Below are 11,430 nucleotides of genomic sequence, written 5' to 3'. Positions count from 1 at the left end.
GGCGGTCCGTCTCTGGAAGAAGTGCTGGGGGCCGCGGGGATGCTTCGTGAGAGCCTGCTTCCCGGTAGGTCCCGCGTCCGTCGCCGCGGGGGTGAGGCGGGTCTCTGGAGAGCGCTGGACAGCCTGGACGCCTGCTCGCGTTTTTCTTGCTGGGAGCGAAGCAGCTGCGCTTAAAGGAATTTTCCAGTTGTGTTCGAGCGCTGGGAAAGTTTCACCTGCATGCTGTGAGCTTGCGTCCTTTTCAAGGACCTGAGCAGCACGAATGCCGGAGTGCACGTTGGATGCTTTCCCTTGTAGTTAGGGGAAAGGCACGTTACAATCGCAGTTGCCAAAGTACTCGGAGGAACCAGGCTACAGACTGCTGGGCAGTCTCTGCAAAACAACGTTAGTGGGACTAACTAAGCATGTAAACAGCATGTGTTTCACGTGTCCTACGTTCACTCTCGGTAGAATTAAAAATTTAAAACTCTTCCTGTGGCTACTAAAATTAGCGATTTGTCTTTTTGACAGGTGCTTTGGCGCAATATGTTAGCTGCATAGAATTGGTGAACAAAAGACTGCCTTGTGGCCTTGCTCAAATTGGAGTGTGCTTTCATTCTCTTCCAGAAAGTGAACAGCTCAACAGAAGCTTTAGAAGGTACAGTAATAGAGGGGTTAATCCCTTTTCATACTTAAAGCAACTGTTTGCACTTGTTTCGCTTTTGGATTACTTTTGAACACCGTGTCTTGCTTTTTCCCTGTTATTTTTGAAGGCGTTAACTTGCTGACCTTGCTATTGTTTAAAGAATAGGCGAAAGGACCACGTCTTTGCTTGCATGGTTTAGCTCTCCCAGAACTGCAGGACAGTGGCTCGATTACTGGTTACGCCAGAGACTCCAATGGTGGAGAAAGGTAACAGCAGCGTACCCGTGGGAAATCTTGGCCTGCTCCTTTATATCTCAGAGAGAGGGGGGAATCGACACCCTGATCGGTTTTATGGCGTTATATCGCTTGCCTATTCTTGTCACTGAAACACATGTATTTCTTGTGAGAAACCAAAAAACTATTTAAGTTTGTGACAAGTAGTGAAGTAGTTTACAACATGACTTGCAGGAAGGCAAATGTTTGGTGTTTGTAGTTGATTTGAGATCAAAATGCTGTAAAACAGTAAAGAGACTTGGGCTGTAATTCATAAAAATCTTTTGCTGGAAATCATAGACTTCAGCTTGCATTACATACTTGTTTTTTGTAGCTAATACAGCACGCACAGTAGTGATCACCTCTTACATCTTTAATTTTCAGTTTGCAGTAGGCCCATCTAACTTCAGCAGCAGTGACTTTCAGGATGAAGAAGGAAGAAGAGGATTTAACTTGCATTACAGCTTTCCTTGGGGGACAGAAACAATAGAAACACTGAAGAACCTTGGTGATACCGAACTGTTACAGATGTATCCAGGAGATAGTTCAAAATTATTTGTAAGCTTTACTACATTAAAAACCTTTTTTGATAAAGATGATAACGTGTGAGAGAAACGGTTTCTTTGCTGGCCCAGTTGCTTAGCACGTGACTGTCTCTTTATTTTGTTGTAAAAGCAGTACAATTGATACTCTGCAGTCAGTCCTTCATTTCCAAAAGCAGATAAAATACTGTTGTTTGGTTGGTTTTTCTTTTTGCAAGGAGTTAATTCTTTGAAATTAGAAATTATCTATATTGACAAGAGAGCTGTTGTCAGCTGCATAGCCTTTATCTGTGAGTAGATGTCTGTGTTTTGCAGTGTTAAGTTCGCATCAAAAAGAACCTGTAAATGTTTTTTCTTTCTGTACTTGTCCAGTTCTATATATGTAGGAGTATATATGGGTTAATGGATTAGAAACACTGCAAATGGCTTTGTAGAAGCTACCACACTCAGAAGGGGGAATGGACCAGAGGGAAACCTTTCCGCTGAATATACTGGTGAGGGACAAACTTCTAGCGAATGGCAACGTTTGAAATGTCGGGCTGAACAGATAAAATAAGAGTAACTTAGTATTTTACCAGTAAATTGCAACCTTTAGCTTCTTGTGACAGTCCTGTCTGTCTCTCCTGGTTTTGCAGCTTATTTCTATACAGAAGGCAGAAGACTGTAATGTAACCTACAAAACTGTGGGTTACGCAGTGATTTCTCAGAATGTGGGGACATATCCTTGTGGTCACTTGGAAGTAATCTACAAACCTCCAAAAGAAAATGCAGAGTTTCAAGTGTATTGGCCGTAGATTTAAATTTATGATCAGAGAGGCAGGACAATAAATAAATCCCATCCTGCTCTGATCTGCTTTCCCCAGTGTTACAATCTTACCTAGTTAAGGTTACACTTTTAAGATCGCTGGTAACTTTTTAAAATATATGTCTGATTGTATTTTAAATGTAGTAAGGGTGCTTGAGCTCAATGCCTCATTATACATTTGAAGTAAACAAAAGGCCCTTTGAGACAGTATTTGAGGTATCCCTTTGTGGCTTTTTTTTTCTCTTCAGGGCCGAGATGGAAGGAAGAATGTTATTCCTCATGTTCTGTCTGTGAGTGGAAATCTGGACCGAGGAGCATTAGCGTATCTCTTTGATTCTCTACAGCTAGCTGAGAATCCATTAACAAAAAAGAAAAATTCACAGAGAAAGGTAACTTTTTGTAGAAAGTGTAAGGAAGAATGGATGGTGGAAGGCAGGGGCAGGTCTTAAGTACAAAACCCACAGACAATGTGGTAAATTCAAGGATGGAAACATCTCCCTTTTCCTCACCTCCGTCCTCTGTTCCCTTCCCCAGCAGGTGCAGACAGAATGCTTTTCACTGGTAGCAGTAGGCGGCCCCGTGGGACTGCCTCTGCAGTCCTTTTCACCCACATAAGCAATTTTTCTCTCCTTCTGAGGTCACCTTTCCTGTTTTACCTTCTTTCTCTCTGATGAGAAGGCAGGCTCTTGCCATGCAAGTGATGAAGGAGTTAAGAGGAATTGGAACGTAGCTGCTGTGCAGGGGAAAGAGGAGTTTGTCTCTTCCAGCAGCATTTGAAGGTTGCTGAGAAGGGTAGAAGAAGTGGGTTGCAGGTGGTAGTGGGGTATTTCCCCAAGGACCATCATTATTCTCACTTTCACCCTGGTTTTCTGGAGTTAGAGTGCCAGCTTTCAGACAGCACTCGCTAATCAAACAGCTGTTTGGTAACAGGCAGTAGAGTGGAGGGTAACTGCTGGGCTGTCTCCGATCACTCTGGCTCCACTGAAGATGATGGAGCTCTGCCAACAAAACTTTGACTCTTTTCTGGGGCTCAGCCGAAACGGAGTAATTTCTGCCACACTAACCTAGCTGGCATGTCTGCTAGCTATATAAAATACAGCTTGCTTCTAATTCAGGATTTTGTGCTATGAGAAAACTTCTGCATGTTTAGAACATTAATTTCAGTGAAAAAATTTTAATATTTCCTATGTCTGTTTAGAATTTCACACTAAATACATGTAGTAATCCATTGCTTTTTGTAAAATTATCAGGTACTTAAGCTTCATCCTTGTTTAGCACCTCTTAAAGTGGCCTTGGATGTAGGAAAAGGTCCAACAACAGAGCTGAGACAGGTACGTTGTAAGAAAGTATTTTAATTTTGAGCATTGACTTCCCATGTAACCTTCTGTTACAATTCAGACGCTGTTTACATTGAGGAAATCGTGCTGCTGCTTCGATTCTCGGAGATTCATGGTTGTACAGATTTTACAGTGTCGTACAGATTTTTACTACACTATGCAGTTTGTGAGTCACAGCCAAAGGAGTACACTGCAGGCAGACAGTGGGTAGTAGATGCCTTCCTCGTGTTAATACACAGCTTTTAGTACTATTAATAGAGTTTATATTTGTTCCATGCAAAATTAAGGAAAATAACACAATCCCTCTCAGTTTCTTAATCTTTCAGAATTATCTTAATGCATGGGTCACATCTTCAGAAGGATTTTTAAAAAATTTTTATTTAAGTCAGTCATTAAGCCAGTCCCCACAGAAGGGAGGAAACTTACACTGGCATGTTTTTAAATAGAAATGGAGATTTCATTGCCAGGCTGCTTTCTACTTTGAGATTATTTCAGCCAGAAAATTAACACCAGCTAGGAATGCTAATACCACGCGTACTAGAGTTTTAATGGTTTCCTTGTATAGGATTTCAAACCCTCAAAGTCTGTCTTTTAACTTTTGTTTTTAAATAAACACAGGTTTGTCAAGGATTGTTCAATGAACTGTCAGAAAATAGAATTTCTGTATGGCCGGGTTATCTTGAAACCATGCAGGTATCTCTGGAACAGCTTTATACAAAGTAAGGAGAAACAGTCTTTTGTAAATTAAACTATGAAGGTGAAAGATGACTTTCTGTGGACTAGCGAAAATATGCCTGTTTTCAGTAAGAAGTCATCGAGTGCAGTAACCACATGACTGAAGGCATGTATCCTGAACTATAAACTTGGATTCAGTTAGTTTTATTACGAAGAGCAATGTCCCATAGTTCAGTTTTAAAATTAAGTGAAGTATAAGCCTTTCATGTGTTTTTGTTTCTCTGGAACTGTGAAATGCCTTTTAGAGACTCCTATTGAAAATAAATTTCTTAGGATGAGTCACAAGCTCACAGAACTGTTGCCCACCCTCACCCCCCATTTTTGCATCTCCACTGGTTCTGTGTTTCATTCTTAAGTACTATTTTAAATAGCACACTGTGTCTAGTCTTGAACTTAAAGTTCTTCCAAGTCTGGAACCATTACCATTAGTGTATGTGATGGAATTATTTCTGCAGATAAAAACTACTATTCCAGTTGAGGGCTTCATATATGATTTGTTGATCAGGAGTGAATTTTGAGCATATCGCTGCTCACGTCAATGGATCTTGAGCACATTGATGAATATTTTTTCCCGAGAGAAAATAAATATGACTATTTGTTCTGTGCAGTAGTCTTCAAAATAAGTCTGGCTATTAAATAACAGAAGAAAGATATATTCTGCTTCTATAAAAATAGTCTTGTAATAGATCACCAAATAACATTCTTTTCACGTACTAAAGTAAATAATTTAAAGAAATGTAATCGGGAAGGCAAGGAATGGCAATAAGAAGACAGGTGTCTTCACACTGGACTTCGTGCAGTATAGCAAAAATAAATATTTACAGCTTATGGTCATTTGTACATAACTTATCTGAATTTTTCATACACCAAAAGCGGTAACAGGTGTGCTCTTTTCTTTGCAGGTACGATGAGATGAGTGTTCTCTTCACCGTCTTGATAACTGATGCCACTCTAGAGAATGGAGTGGTCCAGCTGAGAAGCAGAGACACCACCATGAAGGAAATGATGCACATTTCTAGGCTGAAGGACTTTTTAACTAAGTACGTAACATCAGCCAAAAATGTGTAAACTTAAATTCGTTGAATAAAAGGAATTTCTTAAACATCTGTGCCTGAACTGACTTCTATGGTGTCACGGACTCAGTGGTTTCTCTGCAAATAGTTCTGCTAAAACTTGGTGGTGCATCTGTTTTCTGTCAAATCTAGACCATCTAGGTCTTCCAGGTCACCTTGAAAAGAGGGAAGAGACAAACTTGTCCCTCGTTAGCAGGGCTAACCATATTCTCTCTCATGTCTTCAGTTTTACTATCTTATTGAAAATACTCCATCCTAACCTAAAAATTCATTTCATCTGTGTGTTGCTGACACAATTATGGTCTCTGCTGGAAAATGGTATTTTATATAAAAGACTTTAAAATCTTAAATGTTTTAATAACATCAGTAAGTATCTTTGTACTATCTGTAGGAATGTATTTTAATCACATGGCCTCAGTTCTTCAACATTTAAGCTACTTCATCTTGCACTTGATAAACATAAAAATCAGAAATACATTATCAAGAGTAACAGAGGAAATAGAAGAAATAAATTGTAAACAGTTTTTGACAAGCATTTTTGTGGACAAAAAAAAGTCATAACATCAGTAAGTATCTTTGTACTATCTGTAGGAATGTATTTTAATCACATGGCCTCAGTTCTTCAACATTTAAGCTACTTCATCTTGCACTTGATAAACATAAAAATCAGAAATACATTATCAAGAGTAACAGAGGAAATAGAAGAAATAAATTGTAAACAGTTTTTGACAAGCATTTTTGTGGACAAAAAAAATGTCTGTACATAGAAAATGATGGAAAAAGACTAACGTGTGATTGCATTTATCTTATACCTAAGTATTGTAGTCAAAATCAGATACCAGAGTTTGCATAGATACAAAATGGAGTGATTCTGATCGTCTGTAGGTTTACTATGTGTGTACAGCTTGTTAAGTCACTGTATGAAAGTGCTGTAAGGTGTATGCAACAAGGCATGTGGCCACTGATAGTCATCAATGTCATGAAACACGAGAACTCGCCTTAAAAATTTCTTCTATTAACATAGTGCTTATTTAACTATAAATGGGTTGTTTGTAACAATAATACTAATTGCCGCATAGTGTAATTATGCTAGATGTAATGCAAGGTTAGCATAGTGTGGCTGTGTGACTTACTGAACTCATGGAATTCTACGTAAGCTGGCTATGGAATGACATTAAAACAACCCAGAAACCTCTAAGAAACAGCCTATAGTGGGATGCAGAATTTGTTTTGGAGTTAACTGTCCCAAAAATTAATTTTGGCATCCTATCCCTACCCTGAGAGCTGAAGTAATGTTGAACTGAGAAATTGCCATCCTTGCTGCTAGGTAACAGCAGGTACAGAGGCCAAGCATGGATCTTCTAGTGTGTGCCTAAGAGGACAACACAGCTGGGATTTTTTTTTTTTTAATACTTGACTAAAGCCTTTTGATTATCTTATGTTTGCATACAATCCAGTTTCTATTTCAGGAGAATTGTTAAATGTACAGGAACTTGGGTCTGGGTGAAAGCTTTACATCACTTATTCCTTTCCATTTATTCATCAGATGCATATAATGCCAGACTACATATTGTGTCCAGCAGGATCTTACCTGACAGCGATTGCATTGTTTTGTTTCGTTTTGTTTTTTATGGTGCTGTTTGGGCAATAAGCTACTGGTTGTCTAATGGGATTGCTGTTTGGGTCTTTGTTAATTCCAATTTTTGTCCGTTCTGCTTTTTCTTTTAAATTGTAGTCCCTAGAGATTATGACTTGGGAATTTTGCTTGCTAGTAGAGAATGAGTTATATTGTCTGTCTACGAAATAATTAGGCCAGGAAACTAGTATCTAAACATCATCTCTTTCTGTGCAGACTTGGTGGTACTTATCACATCTGAGGACTGAAAGATTGTTTAAAAAGACATGATTAAGTTAATCAAAAAAGAGATCTTACCTTGTACTCAGTCTCTGATGAGGACCTTTGAATAGACTGTAGCACACGCCCTCTTCTCTGCTAAAAGCCAGAATAACATAATTCACTTTTTTTTTTGGTACAGATACACATCAGAAGAATTAATATTCCATCAGCAACTTCGTCACTAATAACATCTCCTGCATGGTTTCATAATGAGGCTGTTGAATTTTTGCGTCATAGGATGGTGATAGGCTTTTTACTGGGAGGGAGTTGTTCACTTTTTTTCCCCCCCCCCCCCCCCCCCAAAAAAAGTCTTAAAGTTATTTTAATTTCTCTATAGTAAGTAAGCAATTTCAGTATGTAACTGCTACTATCTAAACCCTGCCTCCCCCCAGCAAAATCCCCCCGAAACGTATTTGTGCACATCAGATGTTCCAATATTATAGCTTGAGGTTTTCACCTTTTTCATCTTCTTTAATAACAGAAAAGTTGACGTATTCTTCTTCCGGTTTAACAGGCTCTGGATTAAAGATGATGAAAACCAGTTAACTCAATTACAAGAGACTGATCAGATTTTTTTTTTTTTTTAAATAATCTTGAAACAAAGCAGTGAGATTCCATATTGAATATAAATCTACCATGCTTTCTGTAGCGTTCATGGGCCTTATCAGAGCTACTGTCACTGTCCTTGCAGGCTATGTGGGTAGAATGCTGATTGATAGCTGGCATGAGCAGCTGCACAGAGCACTGAGCTGACACAGCAGAGCAGCTAGAATTTTACTATATGAAGAGGAAGGCAGATTTGTTCGGAGAGAATGATTCCCTTCTTGATATTTAGAAGCAGGAAACATAATACCTTTGCTGTTGGTTTGTTTTGGGGGTTGCTTTTTCCCTTGAAAATATTGACGTTTACATATAAGGCAAATGCAGAAAACTACAAGATAATAGCATCGTGGCTTTCATGTAATGTCTTCATTATTGTGTATTTTCTGCGATTGAAGTAGTACAGTGTCTTAACATAGGTCAGTTGCTTTGTTGTCCAGCATTACTTCATAATTTCAGTTTGAACTGACAGAGTCTTGTCAAAGTTAAGAAACATGGAATAAAGAACTGTTGTGTACTGAACAATTTTGAACAGAATGCAGGTGCTACTTAAGTTTTATTTTGCTACAACTTGCATATAGCCCGCTTTTGTCTCTTAGTAAATGGGCATTGCACCTCCGATCTACTTACTGTCTTTTAATTTTCTTTTCCTCTGTAATGGCTATTTCAGTCCTCACCATGAGTTGCCAAATGCAATTCTTCATTTTACTTCTGTTTACAGTAGATTTTTGTATAGAACTTCAGTTCACTTAACCAGTTGCAGTTTTGGCTGCATGGCTGACAGGTAGCACCAAATATGGATCCTGAGGGACTTCAAATAATTCCTCTGCCAGGCATGGTCAGTAGTAGCATTAGCTCACTTACTGAGTGGTAGTAGGTGTCCCCTTCCACTGCTTTTGCAGTACCTGTAGAAATTTGCCCATACTAGCTACAAATAGTATAATAGCATTCTTCAACCAAACTCCCACAAGTAAGTTTCATGACTGCATGGGGAGTAGCAGGCACTTACCAATCTCTGTGTATATGACATAGTTCTCAGACTCCTCTGCATTCATTGTTGAAGCAAGGCCAGTTGAGGACCTAGTAGACTTGAATTTTTCTGCAAATTGCAAAAGAAAAACAAACACATGCCTATATACATATATCAATTTTTCTTAGAGGGAAATAAACAGCTCCGTATTTTTTGAATACTTGGAGAGCGCAGATTATGTTATTTTCATGATAAAAATTACCCCTTAACCAAGGGCATTTCTAATAGAATTTCCTTTCTTTACTAAGAACAATGAGGTCCAATTCCTTCCAACATTTATGTGTATTAAATTAGATGTTGCTTTGCTTCCCCCATCCCAGACCTGCCATCTAAAACATAGCTCAGAGATTTTGCCTTGTCAATGTCTTGTTAAGTTGGCTATGTTGGTTAAGAGGAGACTTGACAACATCCTAAAATACCAAGAGGGTAACTCTACTTGTAACATGGTGTTTACACACTAAAAAGTATTGACAACATAAATGAGCACCTCTGGAAAATGAAACAGACATTCAAATAACTCACTTGCTTTATATGAAGGAATGATGAAAAATGGAATTGCCAGAGCAAAGCCTATTACGAATAGTAGCAGGATCAGTCCAAGAGAAATTATCAAGGGCTCAGAATGGCTTCTTTCTTCTGCCAAAAAGAAAAAAAAGGTGTTTATGCAATGAAATGTTGTTTCATAATTTCTGTAAATTAAAATCAAGACTTTGCATTTTGAACATTGTATTGCAGGAACAAAATTTCTGGCTAAAAAACTTGCATTGTTACAACATTCTGAATTTTGTGTAGTGTCCCTGTTTATCGGCAGTGGTAAAACGTTTCACGCATGCATACCTTCTAATGTAAAGTTGAAACTGTTGCTGTATTTTGTATTATTGCAAAAGCTATTCTCAGCTCTGCATTTATAGGTTCCAAAGTCACTAGGGGAATTGATAAATAGAAAAATCACAGCCGCTTCCCTCTTTTGCATCTTCACTGGGGGAGAGATGCTTTTTCTTCCTTTGAAGAATATGTATGAGATAGGAAGAGAGCCGTTCTCTGAGAGACAAAACAGGGTCACATTCTGGCCTTTCTTTGCTTGAGAGATGGGTGAGCTCAGCACCGGTTTGGAAATTGGCTCTGTAAAAAGAAAACTGAAAAGACTGCATCACTGAGTACAGGACAAGCTCCAAAGCAAGACTCAGAGCTAAGCGGCAACATTGGCAAGTGAGATGGGCTCAAGGATGGAGGGCTTGGTGATCCAGATCAGAATAGCACTGCTGACTCCTAAGGAAATAATAGCCATTTGCAGTACAGTTCAGCTCTGCAAGCAAGGCAGGCACACGCTGCAGTCCAAAACAGTACCTGCCGCAAACAAAACCCTGACTCCTCCTGCTGCAGATACATTGCATCAGGCATGGCTACGTGCCCCTAAAATAAAATAAAATACAGGAAGACATACCTATAAGGGTGAAGTTGAGACTGTTGCTGTATTTTCCGCCACTGGAGATGTTATTCTCGGCTTTGCATTTGTATTCACCCACGTCACTGGCAGAGTTAATAGTCAAGTTAAATAAACCGGGGGTCAAGTCTGGCATATTTAAAGTAGATACCTTCCGATTGCATTTAAACAATGTGTATCTGACAGGTGGAGCTCCAGAGTCTGAGTGGCAGGAGAGGGTCACATTCTGGTTCATCACTACATTCAAAGTCCCCTGAACAGGTATGAGCATGGGATTGGACAGCATCTCTAGAAAGAAGAAACTTCTGAGTGAGTTCACTGCACCTACCCTCCAAGAAACTCCCAGATTTTTCACAAAATATGTTGAGGACCAGGCTATACTTATTTCTGTTGAAATAGGGGGTTATATTTTTTTCCACCTTCGGTAGCGGGCAACACAACTTTGTATTTTTCAAAATCAGTATGCAGCTTCAAACACGTGATGAAAAATACATGTCTTCATACAAAAGAGAGCATATACACACAAAGCCAGCAGATGTATCCAGATGAACCAACAAAAATACTTTTGAACTACAGTAGCAATGAAAATAATAGAAGTATAAAAGATAAATATAAATATTATGGTGTGTTAATTGTAGGAGAAAGTAACCTCATGCACTATTTGAGAGGTAGTGTGGGAACCTGAAAGTAAAAGCAGTATTTTATTTGTGGCCGTATGTAAACAGGCAGAATTAACCTTATGTAAGTAGATCGAACTTTTGAATAGTAGCAGCAGGAGCCTTGACGGTCTATCAAATTAGTTTGCTTTTATGAGATCATACAAATAAATTTGTAATAAAAACTTGTAATGTCTTTTCATAGAAAATAGTAATAAACTAGTCATGACTAAGATAAATTATGGCACTTCTAGAGGGGAAAAATGTTTTAACAACTTAAAGCAATTTTGACTGTACATACAAGTCAGCAAAGTCAGCAAAGAGACAGTTAACTTTGTATAGAAACTTATAGAATCACAGAATAGTTTGGGTTGGAAGGGACCTCTAAAGATCATCTAGTCCAACCCCCCTGCC

General features: G+C 38.8%; 2 protein-coding genes across 2 annotated transcripts in view; one reads left to right on the top strand and one right to left on the bottom strand.

Annotated features, from left to right (window-relative positions):
- The first annotated feature begins 6 nt into the window (after positions 1–6).
- Positions 7–5,420, top strand: POLG2 (DNA polymerase gamma 2, accessory subunit). Its single transcript, XM_019474232.1, has 8 exons — positions 7–64; positions 511–637; positions 786–891; positions 1,282–1,455; positions 2,493–2,633; positions 3,495–3,575; positions 4,200–4,300; positions 5,219–5,420. Exons 1-8 carry the CDS (start codon positions 40–42, stop codon positions 5,382–5,384), a joined length of 921 nt encoding a protein of 306 aa, XP_019329777.1. The 5' UTR covers positions 7–39; the 3' UTR covers positions 5,385–5,420.
- A 62-nt stretch (positions 5,421–5,482) lies between these two features.
- MILR1 (mast cell immunoglobulin like receptor 1) overlaps positions 5,483–11,430 on the bottom strand; it is a 6,934-nt gene continuing 986 nt past the window's right edge. The window contains exons 3-8 of the mRNA XM_019474231.1: positions 10,361–10,648; positions 9,754–10,038; positions 9,439–9,552; positions 8,896–8,985; positions 7,744–7,803; positions 5,483–5,544 (exon numbers count right to left, since the gene is read on the bottom strand). Of these exons, the coding sequence (XP_019329776.1) occupies positions 5,483–5,544; positions 7,744–7,803; positions 8,896–8,985; positions 9,439–9,552; positions 9,754–10,038; positions 10,361–10,648 (899 nt within the window). The remainder of the gene's footprint in view (positions 5,545–7,743; positions 7,804–8,895; positions 8,986–9,438; positions 9,553–9,753; positions 10,039–10,360; positions 10,649–11,430) is intronic.

Source organism: Aptenodytes forsteri, unplaced genomic scaffold, assembly GCF_000699145.1.
Source record: "Aptenodytes forsteri isolate BGI_AS27 unplaced genomic scaffold, ASM69914v1 Scaffold153, whole genome shotgun sequence".
Taxonomy (NCBI): domain Eukaryota; kingdom Metazoa; phylum Chordata; class Aves; order Sphenisciformes; family Spheniscidae; genus Aptenodytes; species Aptenodytes forsteri.
This window is presented reverse-complemented; position numbering and strand designations above follow the sequence as displayed.

Bases quoted from the DNA above. Each gene is read 5' to 3' on its own strand.
- POLG2 (XM_019474232.1), top strand. From the start codon at position 40: ATGCTTCGTGAGAGCCTGCTTCCCG. The intron at 892-1,281 runs GTAACAGCAGCG...TTTAATTTTCAG, and splicing joins GACTCCAATGGTGGAGAAAG to TTTGCAGTAGGCCCATCTAA. The intron at 2,634-3,494 runs GTAACTTTTTGT...TAAAATTATCAG, and splicing joins AGAAAAATTCACAGAGAAAG to GTACTTAAGCTTCATCCTTG.